The 23,520-nt window shown below is 41.1% G+C and overlaps 2 protein-coding genes across 3 annotated transcripts in view; one reads left to right on the top strand and one right to left on the bottom strand.

Moving 5' to 3' along the window:
- The first annotated feature begins 437 nt into the window (after window positions 1–437).
- LOC118424653 (tyrosine-protein kinase receptor TYRO3-like) overlaps window positions 438–23,520 on the top strand; it is a 30,692-nt gene continuing 7,609 nt past the window's right edge. The window contains exons 1-13 of one of the 2 annotated variants that reach the window (XM_035833310.1): window positions 438–588; window positions 1,800–2,138; window positions 10,711–11,007; window positions 13,689–13,945; window positions 14,429–14,659; window positions 14,896–15,014; window positions 15,684–15,849; window positions 16,940–17,088; window positions 17,969–18,113; window positions 19,795–19,902; window positions 20,208–20,285; window positions 20,799–20,980; window positions 21,981–22,084. In XM_035833310.1, the coding sequence (XP_035689203.1) occupies window positions 14,458–14,659; window positions 14,896–15,014; window positions 15,684–15,849; window positions 16,940–17,088; window positions 17,969–18,113; window positions 19,795–19,902; window positions 20,208–20,285; window positions 20,799–20,980; window positions 21,981–22,084 (1,253 nt within the window). In that variant the 5' untranslated portion in view covers window positions 438–588; window positions 1,800–2,138; window positions 10,711–11,007; window positions 13,689–13,945; window positions 14,429–14,457. Of the gene's footprint in view, window positions 589–1,799; window positions 2,139–10,710; window positions 11,008–13,688; window positions 13,946–14,428; window positions 14,660–14,681; window positions 15,015–15,683; window positions 15,850–16,939; window positions 17,089–17,968; window positions 18,114–19,794; window positions 19,903–20,207; window positions 20,286–20,798; window positions 20,981–21,980; window positions 22,085–23,520 lie in introns of those variants that run through there. The other variant, XM_035833311.1, reaches the window with a different exon arrangement.
- LOC118424284 lies at window positions 7,126–7,686 on the bottom strand. The gene has a single exon (XM_035832829.1). It carries the CDS (start codon window positions 7,684–7,686, stop codon window positions 7,126–7,128), a length of 561 nt encoding a protein of 186 aa, XP_035688722.1.

Consider the following 23,520-nt stretch of genomic DNA (forward strand, 5'->3'; position numbering starts at 1 on the left):
AGTATATTGTCTGCCTCACACTGAGGACTGGACTCAGGCACTGATTTGTATCAGTGTAATAATATACTAAAATATATACTTTTCACAGTGTCATGGAAAAGGGGGAACAACAGGAAATTTCTTCCTTCATGTCGTTATAGAAATGAATTATATATTGTAGAATGTATTGTATTCTGTGAGCTGACATGATATTCAGCACTTAAAGTCAGTTTATGTCTGACTCAACATAGGTATCTCATCGGGAAAGTGAAAGGTCATTACAAGTTCAGTGCTATGTGGACTTTATTCCATTACGTATTGTTTACTCTTATGGTCATGCGCAGCAAAGGTAAATAGATGTCATTGTTAATAATAGCACTAGGTAAACATTTTAGGCTTTCTCAGAAGGTATACTGCCACCCTAAGCAATTAGGCCTTACCTTGGTCTTTAACTTCCTTACAACAGCTGTATCATCTGGAATGGAGTCGCTATAGCCTACAACATGAAAACGGAGCCTTGGGGAAGTTCATGTCAATTCCAGGGACAACTGTGCTTTTCCAGAGTCTTTTTGCTAATCGTCTTAGTGTGTCTTGCTCAGGAAATAGCAGGTAAAAATATGCTGTCCGCCATTGTTAATGACTTGTCATATGATGTTTGTCAAACCAGAAGGCTTTATCCTCCTTAAGTTGGTCCATAACAATTGCCATGACTCTAGATCTGCTAGTGACAGAACCATCACGTTCAAGCAAGGATTTATGAATTCCGTCATACTAGTAAACACATCATGATATAGCAAGTGTGACTGGGACATGGCAATTTAGATGTGGCAATGTAACGAACATTTTGGATATAACTTGTATCAATCTTGACAACCCTACCGGCCAACCAAAGCGCTCAGGATGACCAACCTAGTAATAACGTAGCAGATATTATAAGGCTTGTTGATGTTTTAAAAGTTTTCGACTGTGCTTGGGGTCTGCCATTTTGTCCCTTCTGTAACTTCCTTGTTAGATTGTATGTTCAATGGTTTAATGTTAAAGCGTATTAGCAAGATTACAAAAAATGTTGAAACTGTGTACAAGTCGCACCTCACAAAGACATGGTAATTTGCATGGGTACCATCCGATTACTACCAGGCCTGCCTACTATGAAATGTAATTCATTTGGGTACCCATGGCAGGCTACATGTGGCCTTACTGTTGCTGTACAAGTCTAATTCCACAGCAATTTTTCGCAGTAACACCATTTGGGTACAGTGACCTAATTGTAGTTTGAACAGAAATGGCTTATAATTAGGTGAAAGTGAAAGCAGTACTAAGACTTAATGATGAATGGGTTCAACAAAAGAGTATCGTAACTCTGCAGGTATGTCGGATACATGCCTCCCAGAGGTATTCCCACTGTATTGCCTCTGCTGTTAAGGGTGGGGTTTATTTATATTGGGTGGTGAGGTACATTGACCTCCTGGACTATTTAATACAATATGAAATATTAACCATTAAATTGGTTAGTACTTAATATATGCTCTGTGGCAATGCAAACAATGTTATTAGCGAGGCTTATAATGTCAATACCTTGCGTAACACTTGGCAAACTTGCAAGTTGCACACTGGGGTAGTCAGGCTCACAGAAAAGCATTTATGTGTTTGAAAAGTTTTACTAAAATTTTAATTGGCAGCTACGTTCAATATAATATATTAGAATGAGCAAATTCAGATGCATTGTCTTAATCTCATAAGGATTATAATGTCATAATTGAGGCAAGCACACAATCAATGTTCAACTTTCGTTGTTATTCACAATTTCGTCTTTGTTTCAGCTGGCGCTGACAACTTCTTCACCCAGGTCCCGGGGAATGTCACCATTTTAAAAGGGAACACTGCGAGGTTCCAGTGGTCTTTCAACGATACTGATGTCTATTCTGTTCAGTGGACAAAAGAACCAACTGGATCATTAATCGGTACCTTGTACTGGAAAAACCAGGAGTTGCGAATTCACCCAGCATATAGTGAACGTGTCCCCCTAAACGTGACCCTAGCCCCTGGTTTTGCACTTTTAAATGTGACAGAGGAAGATGATGGGAACTACAAAATTACAATCTCTTTTATTACTGGATCCAACCCAGTCAGAGAGAGCTTTGCTACACTTGTCGTTATATGTAAGTACAATCTCTTTGCAAAAGTCAAATACTTTTTTCTATATATTATGTTAACCCCATTCAGACTGGGCCTTGGGACAGAGTGGTGGTTATTCTGAGGCGGCGCCGCCGGGCCCCCTGTTACAGGGGCACAGTCTCTTTCAATATCTACAACAAAATCTGCCCCTGTAGTTCAAACCAAGCTGCTAGGGGGCCTGCAAACCTACACCACTTCTACTCCCTGCCCGGAGACCACTAAAATTACCTTAGTCACAAACACATGGCACTTGTAGAAAATTTGCCCCCCCCCCCAACTTAAAAGCTCTGCTGCATTACTGTAACTTGCCGCTAGAAGGTCGATTATTGAACCTGACTTTCCTTTTTTGCAACCCCTACCCATCCACCAAATATCAATCACCTTGAGTATGTTGACTATGTACGTAAACACACAAACTTACACAGCCTGGTGGGGTGTGCCTTAACACCACAAACGACCACAAATAACCCAGAACACCACAAACGACTCTGATATGCAGTGTATATGGGTCAAATATCTTGTGTGGCGCTCTGGAGACATTGTTTACACATTTATGAAATTCAATTTAAAAAACGCAGCAAGTCCTACATATTCACCAGTTATTTCGAGTCTGGTTTCAAGATTAAAGCAATTCTTGGCCACCATGTTGGATCGTGCTTGCTTACATTCAAGTCAAGTCAAGTCAAAGTTTATTGCACAACATTTGTAAAACGGGTACAATGTATGGCAAACTTAGCTAACGTTATATTGTACAGACAACTAGCAATATGCTAGTAGTAGAATTAATCTAACAAAGTAACAATAGGTTATGCAATGTTCTATTGCTAATAACATGAAAACATACTACATTCAGGCAGACTATTTTATACAAACAATATGACTGAGAGGAGACATAGCGAGGATCTTATTATCTAGTATATACATTACAATGACAATGTATACAAAATTAAGTTGAAATCATGAGGTTCCTTTTCTGCATGGATGTATATATGTATTGGCCTACGTAAACGGAAACAGTGTCGGGACATGACATAAGTACATGAAATAACTCTCTGTTTGTCTTAGGTAATGATTTGTTCTTTATCGTCTGCATTAATTTAGCTCTTTCTTCTATGTAAGTTGGACATTCTATCATGAAGTGGTATTCATCTTCTACGCCTTCTTTGCATGTTGGACATAGTCTCTGGCTCGCTGGGACATTATTGTGTCGGCCCTTTTCAATTTCTAACCGATGTGCAGCAATTCTGAGTTTTGTTGTATTGGCTACGAAAGATTTGTTTTGGACCGAAAGCAAGTATTTCTCAATATGAAATTCAGATTTTATTTTTGAATATGTTTCGAGTTTACTGAAACTTTTGATTTTTTGTCGCCAGCTGGATAGAAACTCGTCTTTAAGGCGCTCCTTGAACATGTTTCCAAAGTAGTTGGCGCTTATGTTGGGGTTCAGCCAAATATTTTGGAACCCGTGTCTACAGAGTGTATCTCGTACATGTATAACCCAGTCTTGTTCTAGTCTTACAGCGTCATTATATGCTTTTTTCACGATTCTGTCATTCGAAAGGCTGTTCAATCTTATCCAATATTTAACCAGTTGAGTCTGTGTATCTATGTATAGCGGAAACATGCCCAATTCTCCCCTTACTGCAGCGTGAACTGAACTTTTGGGGACGCGGAGAAGTATTTTGCAGAAGTTTAGAAGAACATATTCTAGGTCGGAAACCTCGTAAGAAATTGGAGGTTGAGATACTGTAATGTTTTGTTTAGCTAATGTATTGGAATGATATATCATCTGTAACTTATCATTGTACTTGCTGAGTCGAATTAAAACCGGACGGTTAGATGGTGGGTCAGATTTTTTTCCGACACGAGTAGCTTTACAGATATTAACATCCGATCCTAGTATCGGAGATATAATGTCGGATAATATTTGTCTTATGTTTTCATTTGGACATTCCGTTATTCCATTAAGGATGAGATCCCATGATTGAACTGTTGTTCCCAGTATCTCGCTACAATAAAGCAAAATTGGTTTGACTAAACTATTAAATAAATCAAGGGCTAGCGGAATGGATGGGTTGTAGTTTGACAGAAGGAGGGATCTGAGTTTGAAAGAAGCCCGGAGGGCTTTTATTCTCAGTTGTTTTGTTGCACGCTGAAATGATCCGGAGGGTGTTATATCTACCCCCAGATATGTATAAAAGTTTGTGATGTTTAAGGACTGTCCTTGTGATTGGAAATTTGAGTTTTTGTTGTAACCTGTTCGTCCAGTTTTTGAAAATATCATAACTTTAGTTTTGTCTCTATTGATTGCTAGCTTCCAGAGTGAGCAGAATCTGTCTAGTCTCTTTAGGCACTCTTGGAGACCACTTTCTGACTTTGAGAAGAGGACTAGGTCATCTGCCTATAGGAGACTGTTAATTGGAGTATTATCGAGAGTGACAGGATCACATAATGATGAAGACAACTCGCTAGGGATGTCATTTATAAAAAGGTTAAATAAAAGGGGGCTTAGATTACACCCTTGGCGTACGCCGCACGTTGATTTAAAGTAGTCTGACAGGCCACCAGGAGTTTTAACACAGTATTTTATGTTGGAATACATGGATTGTATGATTTTGAAGAATTGTCCCCCTATGCCTGATGATAACAGTTTGTAGTACAAGCCATCTCTCCAAACAGAGTCGAATGCTTTCTTGAAATCAACAAAGCATGCGTATAACTTTCCACCAGGTTCAGACAACTGTTTATCGATGATAGTTTTAAGCACGAAGATGTTGTCACTTGTCCGGAAGTTTTGTCTAAATCCGGATTGAGAAGGAGTCAATATATTGTTATCTTCCAGAAAGTGCTGCAGACGGTTACTTAATATGAGAGTGAACAGTTTCCCAACGCAGCTAGAAATTGCGATCCCTCTATAGTTTGACGGGTTGGATGTATTGCCGCTTTTGTGTATGGGGACGAGAATGTTTTGACTCCATTGATTGGGAAATGTACCGGACTGGATGGCGAGATTGAACAGTTTCTTCAGTGGCATGACAAGTTGGTTTGTGCCACATTTTAGCATTTCATTAGTGATGGAGTCTGTGCCACATGCTTTACGGCCCTTTAGTTTATGTAGTCCGGCTATGATTTCGTCTTCTAAGATGTCATAGTCCAAGGGATTTCCCGTTTTATTTGCAAGGGTATTGATAATAGTTTTGGTATGCTCCTTATTTCCTATGTCAACTTCGTTATCACTTCCCGTTGTCTGAAGCAGATCTGTTTCTTTCTGACCGATATGTTGATGGAAATCTGTGTCGGCTTCATTAATTTTTACAAGATCGTTCAGATTTTTGAAGTGAGTTTTCCACTCTTCAGGGCTTATGTTATTATTTTCATCTTGTTTATTATTTCCATCCTGGTTTTGAATTTTCATTTCTCTCCAGAATTTTTGTGGGTCTGATTTACTGAGTTTATAAAGATTGTTCCATTGCCTTTCTTTGAAGAGCTGTCTTTCTGCTTTAATCTTTTTCTTGTAAATTTTAAGGTTGTTAAAATAAGCATGGCGAAGATCAAGTTTCCAGGGACATTTAGAAAATTCTGTAGCTAAACGATTGACTTTCCGTTTGAGAGCAGCACATGACTGGTTGAACCATGGTTTGTTTTTGTTTTTCCTTTTCTTTTTCTTTTTGTGGACAATCTTCCGTAATGACTTGTCGGCAACATGTATGATAATGTCTTCGATTTCTTTCACGGCGTCTTCTACAGTAGGGAAGGATTTATCCATGAATTTCTGTAAATCTCTTACAGTTGAGGGAGCTTGTAATGCCTCTGTAAATTTGTCTTTAGAATTGTCGTCCCAAACATATTTAGTCGGTAAAGGATGCGAAAAAGGTTTGGTTTGTTTTATATAGGGTGAATAATTCGTAGAGATTGAGCATGTTATCAAACAGTGATCAGAGAATACGGAGGGATCTTCAACTTTGAAGTATCTAACTTTTGGAAAGAATTTCGAGCTAACAACACAATAGTCCACTAAACTAGAACCGTTATATTTATGGCAGGTAAGCTTTCCGGACAGGTCTCCTGCGACTCTACCGTTTAGAAAGGTTAGATTAGCAGATGAACAGAGCTCAATTAAGTGCTTGCCGTATTTGTTTACACCTTTGTCGCGGCTTGATCTATACCGTAGGTCGTCTTTGAAATCTATAAAATCGTGATTTAGGCAGTCATCTTGAATTGTAGTCTCCTGTAGAGATGCTGTTCTTGCGTTAAGGTCACCTAATAACATTATGTTCCCTTGATTAGAGAATTTGGAAATATCATCTTGTATCGTTTCAAAGGGCAAGTTACTGCTTGTAGAAATAGGTGATGAATTTTCGGGGGAAAAGTATAGGCACCCTACAAACAGATCCCGTTCTAGACCAAAAAAGGTTTTATCTAATCTACACCATAAGATATCAGGATGTTTTGTTGGAAGTTTTGTCAGGCCTTTTGCAAGATGGTTTCGGAACATTATCATTACCCCGCCTGAGCTCCTTTTCACTACATTCCTATCGCTCCTAAAATTACTAAAAGAATCTAATCTAAAGTTTTCCTTGGGCTTAAGCCAAGTTTCTTGCATACACACGAAATCATAATCTTCTAAACAGCTAACAAAATCGTCGTCCTGGCTTTTCCGCTTAAGCCCACCCTGAATATTCCATGAACAAAACTTCAGGGCTACCTTTTGCGCTGACATATTGAGTTTGAAAATTGGACGATAATAACAAATATTCTAACAATGAGAGCTTAGCTACTTTGTGCGCAGAGTTAATCAATACAAGTTAACGTAAATATGTACTTAAAACTTACATTACATGCGGGTTTCCCCTTTCATGGTAGATTGTACAGAAGTATTTGTATGTGTAATTATAAGGTAATTTTGTCACCTGGGTGGTCACTTGGATAAAACTGGTCGTTATCCTTCTAGCGAACCGACATGTCTTCAGTTTAGTGTCTCAGGAAGTCTGCCAACATGTTCATAAGTGTCTCCACAGTTTGACGCTTGTCCCCAGTCTCAGCAAACGACGGTCCAGTCTTGTGGTTCCACTGTGGAGGTGATGGGGGTACCTGGTTCCAGGGAAACAGCAGTGGCGGGTTCCTCTGAGGCATCCGCAGGGGCCCTGGCGAAGGTCGTCTGTCAGGCTGCACGGGCTTCCTTGGAGGTTCCTGCCGGGGTCCCAATGGCTGGTGTCGGTCGGATTGTGTGCGGTACGACACTGATGCACCGTTTCTCCCTGGGTTCCTGTGTTGTGATGTCGGGTTTCTGTCCTGTCTGTCTGTCCGATTTACAGCATGAGCTTCCCGTTGGTGCCGAAGTGTACGTTTGACGTCCGCTACCAAAAGCCTGACGCCTGTGTCGGGTTTGATATGGATCCCGTCAGGCTTGTATAGCGATCGATCTTCTGACAAGAGTCTATGTCGGATATATATGAGGTCGTTATCCGCCAGACAGGACCTTTCAATGGCGTCATTGTATGAAGCTATGTTCCTATTGAGCTTGGAGTTCATATTTGTTCCTCGCGGTAGGACCTGCGACATCCCAATCTTTGCGTTAGGAAAACACTCTCTAGTAGACTCGATAACTTTGTGTGTTTGCTCTACACAGGTGGCAACGCTGTCTGGTCTGTTTTTAGTGTTGTCCAAATCATTAGATGCGACATGGATGATGACAAGCTCGGTGTTGGGATCTGGGGACGCGATAATCCTTTCGGCGGCTCTTGGTAGGGTAGTGGTTTTGGAGATGCTTGCTCTTTTGTGTTTGTACATTTTCTCGGGATCGACATCATTCCACAGGGAATCCGCAAAGATTCTTACTTGTGTCGTTACACCTTGATCGTTTTCGGTTGGAGTTGACGCTGTTGTGTTTCCGTCAGTTTGAGCGGGGGCGGGAGCGGGGGCGGGGGCGGGAGCCGATGACTTGGTGTTCGGGGCTGCATCGGTGATTGGGTTTTGTGCTCGGCCTCCAGTAACGATTTCAGAGTACAAACGATTTATTCTGGACTCATCCTTCTGAGCTTTGTTTTCTACTGGTCTTGTTGGGATGTCGGATGGTTGAGCTTTGTTCGTCATTCTGGAGTCATCCTTCTGAGCTTTGTTATCTACTGGTCTTGTCGGAGTGTTGGATGTTTGAGCACGGTTCGTCAGGATGAGAACTTGAGCTTGCAAAGCGTCATGGTCGGCTTTCTGAGAAGCTAGTGTGTCAGTCAGGTTCTTTGTGATTTCACGTTGACGTTGAAGTTCAGAGCCAAGGTTCTCAATTTGTCGAGATTGCTTGTCAATCACGACTTTCCTGTTCTGCAGGTTGGCTTGTAGACTAGCGATTAGTTTTCCTTGTTTGTCCATAGTTACCTTGTTGCTGAAAACCAGGGTCTTCAGCTCGTTTATATCGTCCACCAGCGTTATGTACATATTTTCGTAGTCAGTACTGGGGAGCTTTGCACTTGTTTCTGGCTCTTTTGGAAGGTCCATCTTTAGAGCTTGGCGCGATCGTGGGTTTGAGAGTTGTGGGTTACTCCCCATCTTGTTTTTACCTGCAGACTCCCGTACTTTTGTGAATGGAGTAAGGAAAATGTTCTCAAGACCTCCCAGTACTTTGCGGATGGAAGGAGACCTGAGCGATTTTGGAGTTGTGTTTTCTGCTAGGATGTCTTTCTCTACGGCCAGATCCTTGGTCAAATCAACAGTTACAGGCTCCAAGTTTGTTGTCTGTTCTAAGTCACTGTCAGGCGCTGTCATGGCGGACGCTTCACACTCGGAGGTAGTCTCTATTGTCTTAGCGTCGTCGTCTTTTGTTTTATCTACGTCAGCCTCAAGTTCCTTATGCATAAGTCCGCCATCTTGTGCGCCACACTCAGAGGTAGACTCTATTGTCCTAGTGTCGTCGTCTTTTGTCTCAACTTTCCCGCCTTCAAGTCCTTCATTCTCAAGTCCGCCATCTTGCCCCAAAGCGACGTCGGCAATACTATCGACTTCTTTCTTGATTTGCGGAAAGACGTCTTTAGCGAACCAAGGTGTACCTTTCCCATGGATTAGAATTGTACCCGTATGGTAGTAGTGAATGGTGACGACTTTGGCGTTCTCTCCTGACCAAGCGGGATCAGTAACCGAAAGCTGGGGATGGTTAACGTTACCCTTCTTCCAAGTGAACTTGTATCCTGTGTCTTCCGCGAGCGAACGATCGAAGTAAACTCTGCTAGCATCAATCCACAACGAAACGCGGTCTGGGGTTGTACGGATTTTGAGGTTACATACCTTCGTCTTGCTTGAGTCTGTGTGATCTTCTGTAACCTGCTCAAAGTCCTGGATTTCCTTCGCCGGTGTATTCCACGGCTTGGTCTTGCCCGATCTAGTGCGATATCTCTTTGTCTTCTCCGGCGACTCGAAATCTGCGTTTTTCTCTCGAACCATGGTGGTAGAGCACTGCTGGATGTCTTAAAAGTTTAAAGTATAAAGGAACTATGAACAGAAGTCGAAATAAACTGTATAGAAAACTCTGCGACACAAGCAACCGCTCTGAGAGTTATTTACAGGCGGAGCTCATACGATGCGCGTCTGGTCATGGCCGCCATCTTGAATAGTTTTTTTTCTTTTTGAGGCTGAAAAACACTTAGTATACAAGTTTTATATGTTGACAATGATAGAATTGCAGTATGCTATAATCTATGAACCTACAGCTTCCATTATTAGCTTTATCGCCATGTCCTCTATGGAACCGAGGAAGGTATTGAGAACTTCCCCATGCAGACCCCTAGCACAGGCGATCCAACATGGCAGCCAAGAATTGCTTTGATCTTGAAACCAGCGGACTTATAACTTGAAATAACTGGTGAATATGTAGGACTTGCTGCGTTTTTTAAATTCATAAATGTATAAACAATGTCTCCAGAGTGCCACACAAGGTCTTTGACCCATATACACTGCATATTAGAGTCATTTGTGGTCGTTTGTGGTGTTTCTGGGTCGTTTGTGGTGTTAAGGCAGACCGAGCCTGCTGCAGTAATGTGATCTTCCTTTTCACAACTGCTACTCACCAACCAAATATCATGAAAATCCATCACAGCTTCGACGAGTTATATTGTCCACAGACTAATGAAAAAATACAAAGCTTGCTGAAGTGTCGTATGAAAATGCCAGGTAAACCGTTTTTAAACTTAAGCTTCCTTTACACAACCACTCATCATCATCATTCATCATTGGCTGCCATCTGTCTTGGGAGACAATCATTGGTATGCAGACAGTCACTTGCCATCCTGTGTTTGGTGACTTGTTTGCCTGGCCTACACATGACTTTTTAAGTTGAAAGAGGGGTGTACAAATCCTTCTCCACCCTCTCGTCTACTGACGCACTAAATCCCAGAGGGACAAGAACTGCATGTCAACTGTTTGTTTGGTGCTAGTTTAAGTAAATGTAGTGTGTACATACTTTTGTAACTTTTGTAAAATGTTTATTCTTGAGCTGAGAAATATCAACATTTTTCCCTTTAATTGGCAAATACATGTAGATACATTCATGTAAACCTGATCCTGTTGCAGATCCTCCCACAGGAACGTCTGCCAGTGCGACCGCAAACGAAGTCCAAGAAGGGACAAAACTTCAGCTTAGCTGCACCACTCGTAGCAACCCGCCATCTATGTTCATCTGGACCAAAGATGGCGCAGCTCTCAACAGCACAACAGCACAGGAGGACCCAGTCCACGGTACTAGTGGTACTTCTAGTAGTACTGTGATCATCCTCAGTGTGAGCCGAGCGGACAGCGGTCGGTACCGATGTGAGGCGTCCAATGGACTGCAACCAAGTGAAAATGCATTTATCGACATTACCGTCCAATGTAGGTGAATTATTCTTATTGAATAACAGGAAAATACCAATGGATATTAGGAATAAGATATAAATAATACAAAATTTTTGCCTAGTATCCCTTGTATGATTAAAAAAATGATCAAATGCCTGCGAACGCATGATTCCAAGATGTTCACCCTCCTTCTCATCTGTAAGCCATTCCAATGAACGTTCAAATTGACCATAAGGATGTTCACTCTCCTTCCTTATTTTTCATTCTATTTTACATGTAATACAATCTGTTCTTTTCTACATAAGGCCATGTTGAATGAATTGTATGGGTAATATCCATGCGTGGAAGTTATTTCCTTTGTAAATATAAAATTTTCGACCACACTGTACAATGTAAAACATAAAAAACTAGAGTTCAACGAACCCATCTCTTCGCCAAATAATCATGCCTTTATTAAAGACTTTAAGGTCTTATTCATGTATTACTAAATAGCAAATGACTGCATGAACTGTGTTCCTCACAAACACACAAATATTACCAAAAACCAGACTGTGACCTGACAGATGACATGGTAGCATCCCTGGTCAATCAGAATTTCATGCTTGTCAAAGACTTTGTCCCCAGTGTAAGGGCGTCCAGCTCACAAGCTAAGGTTGTTCCAGCAAAACATCTGTATAACAGCTGTGTCCATAGATATAGGTCAAAATGAGATATATAGAGCACAGTTTATTTCTGTTAATAAGTTTTGCTGCAGTACCTTATGAAGCCGCTAGGGGCCCACTATCATAATTTATCTTCGTTTTCCTGACCCCTACCCACCTACCAAATATTATCAGGATTTTTTCAAGGCTTCTCGAGTTATGCATTCCACAAACAAACGGACGCACACACTCGGCCCGCTACCGTCCTAACAGAAAATGCTACGACAACTATTTTCAAACACAACCTTCCTTTCCGCAACCGCTACTTAAATACCAAATACAGTCAAACCTGCCCGAGCGACCACCTCTTCTCAGCGACCACCTGGCCATTTCGACCGCTTTTTCTCGGTCCCGATTTATTTTCCCATTGACGTAAGCATTAAGCGACCTTTTCTCAACGACCACCTGGCCAACGCGACCGCGACCGGCCCAAATTGGGACCCATAACGACCGCATCATTTTCAAAATTGAGGTTTTCATCGATTTTTGATGATAACTAGCGTGATTTTGTGCCGAAATCGGCCAGTTTGCGTCGGATTTTCAGGTTAAATTTACAGTTTACAGTGTGCGTGTTGTATTTGACATTAAAAACCTCGCTTCTTTGCGTGCGTGCAGTGTGCTTGCTATTTGCCATTAAGCACAACGGAAACCATTTATACTTTGCATCGGGCATGTTTTGAGTCGATACTCTTCTCAGCGACCACCTGTTCAAATCGACCGCTTTTTCCCGGTCCCCCGGGTGGTCGTCTTGGGCAGGTTTGACTGTATCATGAAAATCCATACACAGCTTCTTGAGTTATATGCTGTTGGCATGGATTTATGAACTTTCTTCATTAATTATGCAAATTAGCTACTGATTTGCATAATTAGTATTACATTGTATAAGTCATCACTCATTCTATCTACATACCGAAAATCCTGATGATCCGTTTACACGTTTTCGAGTTATTCTCGTCCAAAGTTTGAACGGAAATCGGTGCCTGCAGTTCCCAAAAAGCCGCTAGGGGGGGTCCAAACTCACAGCACTTACTCTCTGTTCCAAGGGCTGTCTACCACTCAAAAATCATGACCACAGCATGTCCAGAACACGAAGTGTCAAAATTAAAAGTTTTGCTGCAGTACCTTAGGCAGACACTAGGGTGCCCATTATCAAACTTGACCTTTGTTTTCCTAACCCCCATCCACCTAACAAATATAATCAGGATCCATTCAAGGGTTCTCGAGTTATCTTGCATACAGACAAACGCACTTACATACAAATCCCGCTACAGCACCGTAGGTAAGAGCCAGGTAAACCATTTTCGCACTTGACCTTCCTCTCCATAAACGCTACACACCTACCAAGTTTCGTGAAAATCGCCCAGCTAGATTTTGACTTATGCTGCCCAAAACAAACCGCAAAAAACATACCAAGCTCGCTGCAGGACCGTAGGAAAACGCCAGGTAAACCGTTTTCAAACTTGGCATTCCTTTCGACAACCGCTACACACCTACCAAAAATCACAAAGTTCCATCCACAATTTCTCGAGTTATATGCTGTTGACCTACATACAGACCCAAGTCGACAAAAACATACTCTTCTTGGCGAAGAGAACAATTGCAAAGAAAAATATGGCAAAAGTGATACTATAATGTTACAGTTAGAATGCCAATTTGGTCAATTCCAAAGTTAAAGAAGATGTGAAAGAACAAGAATGAAGGATCTTAATATATTCATTTATTGTTCTTTAATACCATACTCTATCTGCGTGTTCAGTGATTTGCTCGCCCTTAACTCCTGACCACATGTTTTATAACAAAGGCAACTTTGAATTATTTTGCAAAGCTTGTATCAGTTTTGGGGTACCGAGAGAGTGTCATCTATATAGTGGAATCAACATGGCTTTAAGTGGAAAAAGTCTATGATGTTCTCACTGGTAATAGAATGAAAGGCTAAACAAATAAACACCCCATATCTGTGTTTTTTTGGATGGGTATCTTAAGAACCATGTGTATACAAATGTTGTTACATTGCAGATGCACCTGAAAATACAGTAGCCAGTGTACAGAAAGCCAACATCACAGAAGGGGACAGAGCAGAGTTGACCTGCCAAGCTGATGGTGTACCTCGCCCTACCTACACTTGGTACCATAACTCAGACAAGTTGCCGTCAGACCCGACAACTAGTACAAGTGGAACTCTAATCATCTTTCCTGCAAGGCTGGAGGACTCTGGGGTCTATTGGTGTGAAGCCAGAAATGAGGGTCATCTAGTGTCAACGTCACGGTCATAGGTAAGTTTACGGCTGGGCTGTGCCCTTGCTGTCATTTCTGCACTTAAAGGACGCTGTCACATTCATCGTAGGCTGTTGTGCGATTTAGATGCCATATAATTTTCAAGCAGGTTGTGACGGAACCGACTGCCGACGCTGACAAGCTCCATGGCAGTCTTTTACGTAGAGGAATTTTTCAAGACACTTCCCAACTATGGCCCCAGTTTGGGATCGTACGATGAATGTGACCTCGCCCTTTGCTTTTGATTTTTTTTTCAAATTCCGTGTGTTGTAATAAGCTCCATCTACAATCTGCTCTAGAAGACAGTTTCAAGAAGCTGGCTTAGATTACTCAGTCTGGTATTTTGACATTCAAGTAAAAAAGTAAAAACAGAATTCATACGAAGAAACATTTCATGATCTGGTGTTTTTTGAATGGGCACCAACATACATAACTGCATACAGTCACAACTAACCCCCGCTTTTTTTTTAAATACTGAACAGAGGGCCCTGTTGTTCAACCTCTACCAACAATGCTATCAGGGACCAGAAAGGACAATTGGTTTGACAGTCCCATAGTTAACCCAATAATAGTCACAGTGATTACGTGTTGCATCTTCATCATTGTTGGTGTCCTCGTTTACGACTGGCACTTGCCGCAAAATTCTGACAACATTTCATCGTCGTCCAATGATGTGAACCCATTGCATTGTCTACTAGACATGAATGTTGGACGTAAGTACATTTTCCTGTTAAAATGTCAAATCTACTTTTCTCCTTTTCACCAGTTCTTGCTTCATGTCAATTTTATCAAAGTTCTGGCTTGGTTCTGGAGTCAAGTCCACAGAGGAAAGTAGAAGAACTCAAACTTCTGTACAAAGAACCTAATAGCATGGTTTTCCAGCCTTGATAAAACTTTTCAGTTAATCTTTCATATCCCTCTCACAACAATTAAAGAACTCCTTTTTCAGGCATTTCCAATGTGACCACGCATGACAAAAGGGTGGATCCAGCTCTGCAGGAATTCTGGAATTGTTTGGTGGAAAAAATGGATTTGGAGCCTGTAATGGTATTCCTGCAGGAAAAGGGGGTGAGTGTCATGTCATTCTTGACATTCCTCTTTGGGCTTGGAAAGTGGTAATGAGCAAAAAATTTGTGGTTCCCTAGATAATCTTACTTGGGGCATCCGTCACATGACTGTATTTGTTGCTTTTTTAATTGATTCCTATTGTTCAATCATTGCGATTCATGAACTGGTGGGTCCGGGTTTGAATCTGGGAAGCCAGGATATGCTACATGTACTTGTCTTTTGTGTCTCACTGGTTCCCACGCCGGCCCTGTGTCATGGCAAAATGTGCAGTGAGGAATATCAAACTCACAGATTCAAGGATGGATCTAAAAAGGAAAAGGGGCTTTAACTGATCATGCGTGTAACAGTGGGATTCAAGTACCACCAACTGGTGACCAGTCTAACAGGTCCGGACCTTTTAGCATAGCATGTACATGTAGTTTGTTGGGGTTGTGAGCTGGTGGGTCCTGGTTCGAATCCACTGTACTTACTTGCCTCTTGTGTTACTTTCAACTCACTCACTGACTCTATCTCATTCACTCACTTCCTCATTCACTCACTCACTCCAACATGTCTTCATTTTCTTTCATTCTTTTCTTTTTCATTCTTTCTTTCTCTTTCTCTCTCTTTCTCTCTTTCATTCTTTCTTTCATTCTTTCATCCAATCATTCCTCCCTTCCTTTATTCCAGAGTCTGACCGTTGATGAGACAGCTGGAGTCCGGGCGGCCCCCTGTGTGGTAGAGAGGCTGCTGGAAATCCTCTGCGTGCTGAAAGGTGACCAGGCATCCCGTGTGCTCAGCAACGCCTTGCGACACTCCGACCAAACGCATCTTGCGGATCTCTTGGACGGAAAAGGTAGCAATGCTCACCCTGAAAACAAAATTCAGAGGTGACTGCAGGCATCTTAATGCTAGAGATTATTTGCATAGGGACATTTATAACAGTGGGCAGCTTTTTTACACCAGGTTAAATACCAGATAACATTGAAAGTATCAAACAACATTTGTTACAGTCATTTATGTGTTAAATATTTTGTTAAGCAGCAAGGTCTACAAATGACAAGTCCACCATAATTTTTCTTGTTTCTTTAGTATTAAAACCAGACAAACTGTAAAGCATCACAAAAATGGCCATTTCTAGTCTTATACTTAGCTAATATGCAGCAACGTACTTACATGTACTCGTGGCAGTAACGTTTATTAGGGAATTTGAGCCATACATCATCTTAGTATACACAGCCTCCAAGATCAGTGAAGAGAGCGATCTGAGGTGGTCTGTAGGAGGGCCTGGGTAGCTGGCTTCACCTATGGAACAATCTTACTTGCAGCTATATATCTGAATTGTTACATTTTTTGTTACTATACATGATGAGTGTATTTGAATTCTTCATAATTTTCTCAGGCAACAGCCATTTATTGGGGGTTGGAATCCGACCAGACTGTCTATAATTTCTTCCAAGCCATCAAGCAATATGACTGGTGTGGTGCTTCTTTTGTAAAGCATCACAGGTGTTGTGGGAAAATGAAGAATTCGAAGCAGTGATGTCTGTAGTAATGCTTCATATCAAGTCGTAAAGGCAGACTGGCAATGGCATTTTGCACATTTCAATGAGAACGAGGTAGGATAGCTGGTAGTAATAAGTAGTTAAATTTCAAAGCAGATATCAGGAGGAAAGATTGCAATATACTCAATCCATTTCTCGTCTTCTCTAAAAGATAAACTTTGCTGGAGGGGGGAGAAAGTTGCAATCTTTCATCCCATTTTTTTTTTTTTGGTTTTGCTTTGAGACCGGAAGATTGTAGCCCCTTGCGACTGCCATATTTTCCCTGACACAATATTCCCTTAAAAAGACTGTCAGGAGAAACGGGGGCAGTCTGAAAATGTTACAACCCTTTTTTCCAACATCTACTTGGAGACTTACTTGGCCAACATTTTGTCTCCACAGTTCTACCAGATGCCAGGTGCATAACCATAGCAACCATCACAGAGACGTCGATCGGTATCACCTTCAAACCTGCATACAAGAACCTCCAACACTTTGGTGATGTGGACAAGTACCTGGTCAAATTGGAACTGGCCACCCCCGAGCCCAAGGTACAAGACTGTGTTTTTCTACCATGTGGTGTGAGAGACTGCAGAAAACTAAGTGAAGTTTAATGGGAACCTAACGGAACTGAAAACAAGATGATCAGCACATGTGCATGCACAGACACACATAGTCTTATGTGGACACATGTACAGCACACACACACTTACATGCACCCACATGCGTGCACACACACATGCACACACAAGTATCATTCTACAATCACACACACACCATGGCTCGGGACCGAGAGTACCAGTAGCTTCTAGGGCAGTCCCTCGGATAGGACGTTAAATGGAGGTCCGGCGTGTTTGGGGAGAGCCACACCCCACGCACGTTAAAGAACCCACCACACGTGTGATGGTGCGGTGGTGGAAATCCTTCTGTCTAGAGTTGGTGATTCTCTTCAAGTCACCCAGACTCCAGGAAGAATAGTTCATAATATATGGAGATCTGTATCAAACCAAACCAAACCAAGGGCTCTGCCAACGTCCGTTTTTCCGTCAATTGACGGAAATTTGCTGCGTGTGACAGAAAAAATTTAAAACCAATCCGTCAACCTTGACGTACAAAAATACTTGGTGGAAGCTACTGGCGGCTTGGGGACGCCGTCCACGGCTGTAAAAGCCACACACTGTTTGTTTTGCTATTGTTATGATTATTGATAATGTGTGTCGGCGCCCTTTCGCATACGATTTTTCAAGGTCTCAGTTCAGTCTTTCTAGCTCCTGGAATAGTGTTTTCGCGACAATGGGAATTGGCTGACGGAAAAAAATTTCGACCTGGCTAGAGCCCTGACCAAACCAAAAACACAATTTGCCGGACCAGAGCACAAACTATGAACTTATGACATTATCATACATGCAATATGGCTTTCAAATTTCACAGACCATCATGGAAACAACGATCCGTGCGTCTGACCTCCTTCAGGCCACATTCAGTGGACTTGTTGAAGGAACGTCATACAATATCACTGTTATCAGTAAACGTGGTGACGTCAGCAGTGCCGGCTTTACCCTCACCACAACAACGAGTGAGTGACGCACTAATTATGATTTAAAGAACGATAAATCTTAATTTGCAGAAAATGTGCTTTCAAAAGGTATGTCGCTTTTCCATATGCCTTTTGTCTGGAAGAAAAAGCATACTTCAGATATCCTTAATAGTCCATGGGCCAGAGGAAAAATCGGTACCTCCGAGGTGGCAAATTCTCCTTGTTATTTTTGAATAGTAGAAGGCCTGTGGCATATATCTTGACGTGATAGCCATTCTGGTATGGTAGCTTTCTACCGGCTATCAGCCTTCAAACCTATCACCACCTAAATAATCTGCAAATTTCGTGTCTTGAACAAGGGGGAGAGGCAAAAAATTAAACATCAATCATATAATTTTCCATGAAAATTCACAGGCTAGTAAAACCTGCTGGAGAGGATCATAAAAATATCTTTAGATTTTCAATATTGTGATTCAACACAGAATTATGACTGCCTGAAACCATATTTTTTGGCGATTTTCTGGTGAAAAATATATACTTTATTTTCTGCTGTTCTTTGCTTGAAACATGTCTGAGTACACTCTTAGCAATGGCCTTAGCAACTGTTACAGCTTTGCTAATGATGTGACAAAAACACATTTCTGCATTTGTTAAATGTTAAACATTTTAACACTATTCCTTATGTACTTCTTCTGATGTAATCATAGCAAAATACTACAGAAAAGTAAGTTCTTTGTATCAGTTTTATTGTGGAGTAAGATCTGAAACCTCCTTAACAACAGCCTTAGCAACGGCCTTAGCAACGATATTGTCACTATAAGCTGGCAGATGTGTCATTCTTCAGACATTCATATTTCTGGATTTCATAGACCGATTTCGATCATTTAAAGTTTAATGTGCAGGGAATGATACGGAAGGTAAGTCTAACTCATCAGGCAAGGCCCCATAGGTAATGTGAATAAATGAACGATATTTTTCACCAGAAAATCGCCAAAAATTATGGTTTTAGGCGGTCATAATTTTTGTGTTGATACAGAATCACAATATTGAAAATCTAAAGATATTTTTATGATCCTCTCCAGCAGGTTTTACTAGCCTGTGAATTTTCATGGAAAAATATTGATGTTTAATTTTTTGCCTCTCCCCCTTGTTGAAGACACGAAATTTGCAGATTATTTAGGTGGTGATAGGTTTGAAGGCTGATAGCCGGTAGAAAGCTACCATACCAGAATGGCTATCACGTCAAAATATATGCCACAGGCCTTCTACTATTCAAAAATAACAAGGAGAATTTGCCACCCAGGAGGGTACCGATATGTGAAATTTGGGGTGCTGGCCCATGGACTATAACTACGTAGTTTATCAAATGAAAACTTTAAGACAGATGGCTTACTTAATTTGGGCAGAATCCATTGTAACAGAACTAGAATTTGACACAGGCAGATCTTCGGGATGTGTGACATCAGCAGAATGTTCAACCTGCCACCTTCTGGTTCAATGGGATAACCTTGAGCTTGTCTTAATACAGTCTGTCATCACCATATTCATTTCTACACATTTTGTAACCATTGGGTCATGGGTACCATGATCAGTATATTGTTTTGGGACGTCATATGGCAGCCATCTCAGAACCATCAGCTTACCCTATGTCAACCAATCGCAGGATAACTAAATGACGTAACAAATCACAAGTCAATTTTTCTTCTTTTTTCTGATACAGTTGGAAAACCTATCTTGCTTCAAAGTATCACCGACAAGGAACGATCTGAACTTCTCCAAGTACAAATTTACAAGAAAGAAATCACCCTGCACGAAGATCTGGGAAAGGGTAAGCCTTGCACTGTTTGATTTTTTATCTGCTTATTGGGCATTATATATGTTGTTTTTTGTTTGGATGGTTTGTTGGTTGAAAATCATTGAAAAGAATGTTATGTCATATTTTGAATGGTTTATCATTTAAAGATTCGTCGTAACACTTTTGTTGGACATTGAATAGATAGATACAATGTATATAAGCTGATGATTATGACGATTGTGCAAATTAAAGCAAATAGATATAGCTCAGTACTGTTGTGATGGAGTTTAATTTACTTGTCATAGCAGCACTTTTTGTCTTGCTGTTACTCCACATAGGAAACTTTGGAGAAGTCCGCCGTGGCATATACAGGAAGGGCAAAGAAAAAGTGCAATGTGCCGTGAAGACCTTGTTTGGTAATTTATTTAGTAAAATAATAAAATCATCATCTATTATTATAAATGGTACTGTTTGTAGCAGTGCATGTCAGGTGACTGCCCAAAGTACATTTTGTACGTGCAGTCAATTGTCATTTAGAAGGACACAACAGAAGCTTAATATCTGTAGATCATATATAGAATTTGGTATCAGCAAGCCTGAGTAACCATTTGTATAACACCTTTTATCATCATATTCATAAGCACCCCCACTGGCGCCTGATTATATCATGCTTTTCAGGACGTTAAATTTCTCCTGTAGTGAATGGAATGGGGATTATTTTTAGTGAACAGCTTGACTGAGGACTGAGCAACTCAACTCTTCTATGATGTCAGTCTATGTAGATACATGTAGAGCACAATCATCACTCCACCAGCTGTGGATCATAGGTTGCAACAAATTTTATGGCATGACCCCCATGTAGATACCATGATCGTAAAAGGCACAAGCTGCATTGAATTCCCTCTAATGACTCGGTTTTGATCTCCTAGACCCCAATAAAGAAAGTGAGATGGTGTCCCTCCTTCGGGAAGGACTGCGCATGAACAACTTTGACCATGACAACGTCCTGAAGCTGATTGGCATCTGTGTCCATGGCAACGAAGCCATGATTGTCCTCCCCTACATGCAGCATGGTGATCTGCGGAAATATCTCCAAGTCACCAAAGAACAGGTAAATTTTATAAGCACAAAAATGATGTAGTGGCTGAGTGTACATGTGGCGCATCTTTGGGTTTCAACCTCCTGACAATTGGCCCCTGCATGTTCGAGTTGTGCCCTTGGGAAAGGCATGTTGCACAACTTCACTCAGGTGAAAATGAGTACCTAATGGCGGTAAAATGTACAAGGGTCACGTTTCCCACTCGGGGCCTGGCTTGGCTGTTGGTGTAAATGAAAAATTGAAATTTTATATAATATACAAAATAACATGCACAATTCATGCTCTTTAAGAAGTTTTGGTACCTTTTGTGTTTTGTCTTTTTTGTCTTACATGTAACGTTACTTATCAGTCCCCAAAACTGTTGGAAACATGACCCGCTTTAGAGAGATCCCGAGGATAGGACACTGTAAACAGAGGGCTCATGCAGGTCCTGTGTTTGAGGAGAGCCAAACCTGGAGCAAACCAAATAAATCTGTCTCAGGATACAAGGTACATTGTAGCTTGTACAAACCTGGTATACAAACATGAGGACTGGTTTACCAGGTAATATTCAAACAAAGTTGGAAATCTTAAATTGGTTCTAAAAAATGCTCAAAGGTCCAGTATTTATATCTACTTTTAATTATTGACAGTATGCAGTCAAACCTGTGCAAGACAACCACCAGGGGGACTGAATTGGTCGTTTTGGACAGGTGGTCAGATTGAATAGTATCAACTCACAACATGCCCAAGGCAGAGTATAAATGGTTTCCCTTGTGTTCAATGGCAAATAAGAAGTGCACGCACGCAAAGAAGTATAAAGTCAGCAAAGTGTTAATGTCAAATACATGGACGCAAAACAAGGTAAGTAAGCCTGATGAAGTTTACTCATTGACTCAAGTGATAGTTGAGGCCAGCTGGATCGTCAGGCGGGACGGTGTTGCGGGGACACGTGTGGCGGGGAACTCTTTGCACGCGGGTCTTAGGAGTGTGAACATACCATAACATGTTAAACCATTATTTGTTTACACAGTCCCTGTTGGAGAATCTTCACCTGTGTCTTGACATCGCTCGCGGCATGGCCTATCTGTCTGATAACGATATCGTGCATCGTGATCTGGCAGCAAGGAACTGCATGTAAGTATCCTATCTAGGGTTGCCTCTACCTTAGTCCATGTATTAATGCTAACAAACTGATTCACGTGATAAAAGTTTCCAATGGCAAGCAATTATCTTATACATTTTGTACAACCATTTTGTAATGAAGTTATTCATTTTATATGATATGTAAGCATTCTCACTATCTTTTAAAGTGGACAAAAATTCCGAAATATGTATCATTCTCTAATATCAACTAAATATATAAGTCAATAACTTAAAGACAGTGACTGTGTTGTGTAAATTATCACTGCCTAATTTCTGTCTGACATTGTCCATTATCTGTTAACTCTCCTACCGGTATATCAGAAATACTGCCTTGAGTCAGTGTAATGTACATTTACTTGTTACATTTGCAAATGATGATAATAAGAATATATATATATATATAAACTCGGCACAAAAAGTTTGGAATATCAACTTTGGCTGATCATATTTCCGTTGTTTCTGCATCAATTTCAACGTGTTATATATCAATAGAAAGCATGTATGATTTTCTTTCACAGGGTATCAAACTCTTTATGATCATAAATTCGTGGAACGAGCACCAGGGCTGCTTACGTCAGTGGGTCACGAAAAAAAAAGTGCCTAAATTTCCCTTCTTGTGTTCAACACTGTATCATACTGTTGGTATGGGTGCGGGTGTCAAAGGTTCAATCTTTCCTTTTTTCACGTAATCTTTGGTATACAGAACATCCAAGTTTATCTTTAATATTTGAGTAGAGTATTTGTGTCCCTTTGGGCTGTTCGATGACCGAATCGAGGTGTGGAGGCGGCAAGGAGAATGCCAAAGTCTGCAATGGTCCTTGCTATGTGTGGACACTTGAAGAATTGCATTTGGTCCCATACACACGCTGACGAGGTATGACATTGCGACTGAATGGAGAATGGTGTCCCTGTATCTCACAGTATTGAGGTTGTCTGGGATGAGGGTGAACGTTAGTTTTCATGTGGCAGCCTTACATACACCACACCAGGACACTGCCTCCACCAAGCCCTACGCGCTGGTTAACGCTCTATCCGTGCGACAGTCAGCGTGGCATTTTCCTTGCCGCCTCCGCACCTCGATTCCGTCATCCAACTGCCAAAAGGGCACATATACTCTACTCAAATATTAAAGATAAACTTGGATGTTCTGTATACCAAAGATTACGTGAAAAAAGGAAAGATTGAACCTTTGACACCCGCACCCATACCAACAGTATGATACAGTGTTGAACACAAGAAGGGAAATTTGGGCACTTTTTTTCGCGACCCACAGACGTAAGCAGCCCTGGTGCTCGTTCCACGAATTTATAATCATAAAGAGTTTGATACCCTGTGAAAAAAAATCATACACGCTTTCTATTGATAATACATTGAAATTGATGCAGAAACAACGGAAATATGATCAGCCAAAGTTGATATTCCAAACT

This window comes from Branchiostoma floridae, chromosome 10 (assembly GCF_000003815.2).
Source record: "Branchiostoma floridae strain S238N-H82 chromosome 10, Bfl_VNyyK, whole genome shotgun sequence".
Taxonomy (NCBI): Eukaryota; Metazoa; Chordata; class Leptocardii; order Amphioxiformes; family Branchiostomatidae; genus Branchiostoma; species Branchiostoma floridae.

What these genes read in the sequence shown, in the direction of transcription:
- LOC118424284 (XM_035832829.1), bottom strand. Translation starts at nt 7,686, where the DNA reads ATGAACTCCAAGCTCAATAGGAACATAGCTTCATACAATGACGCCATT.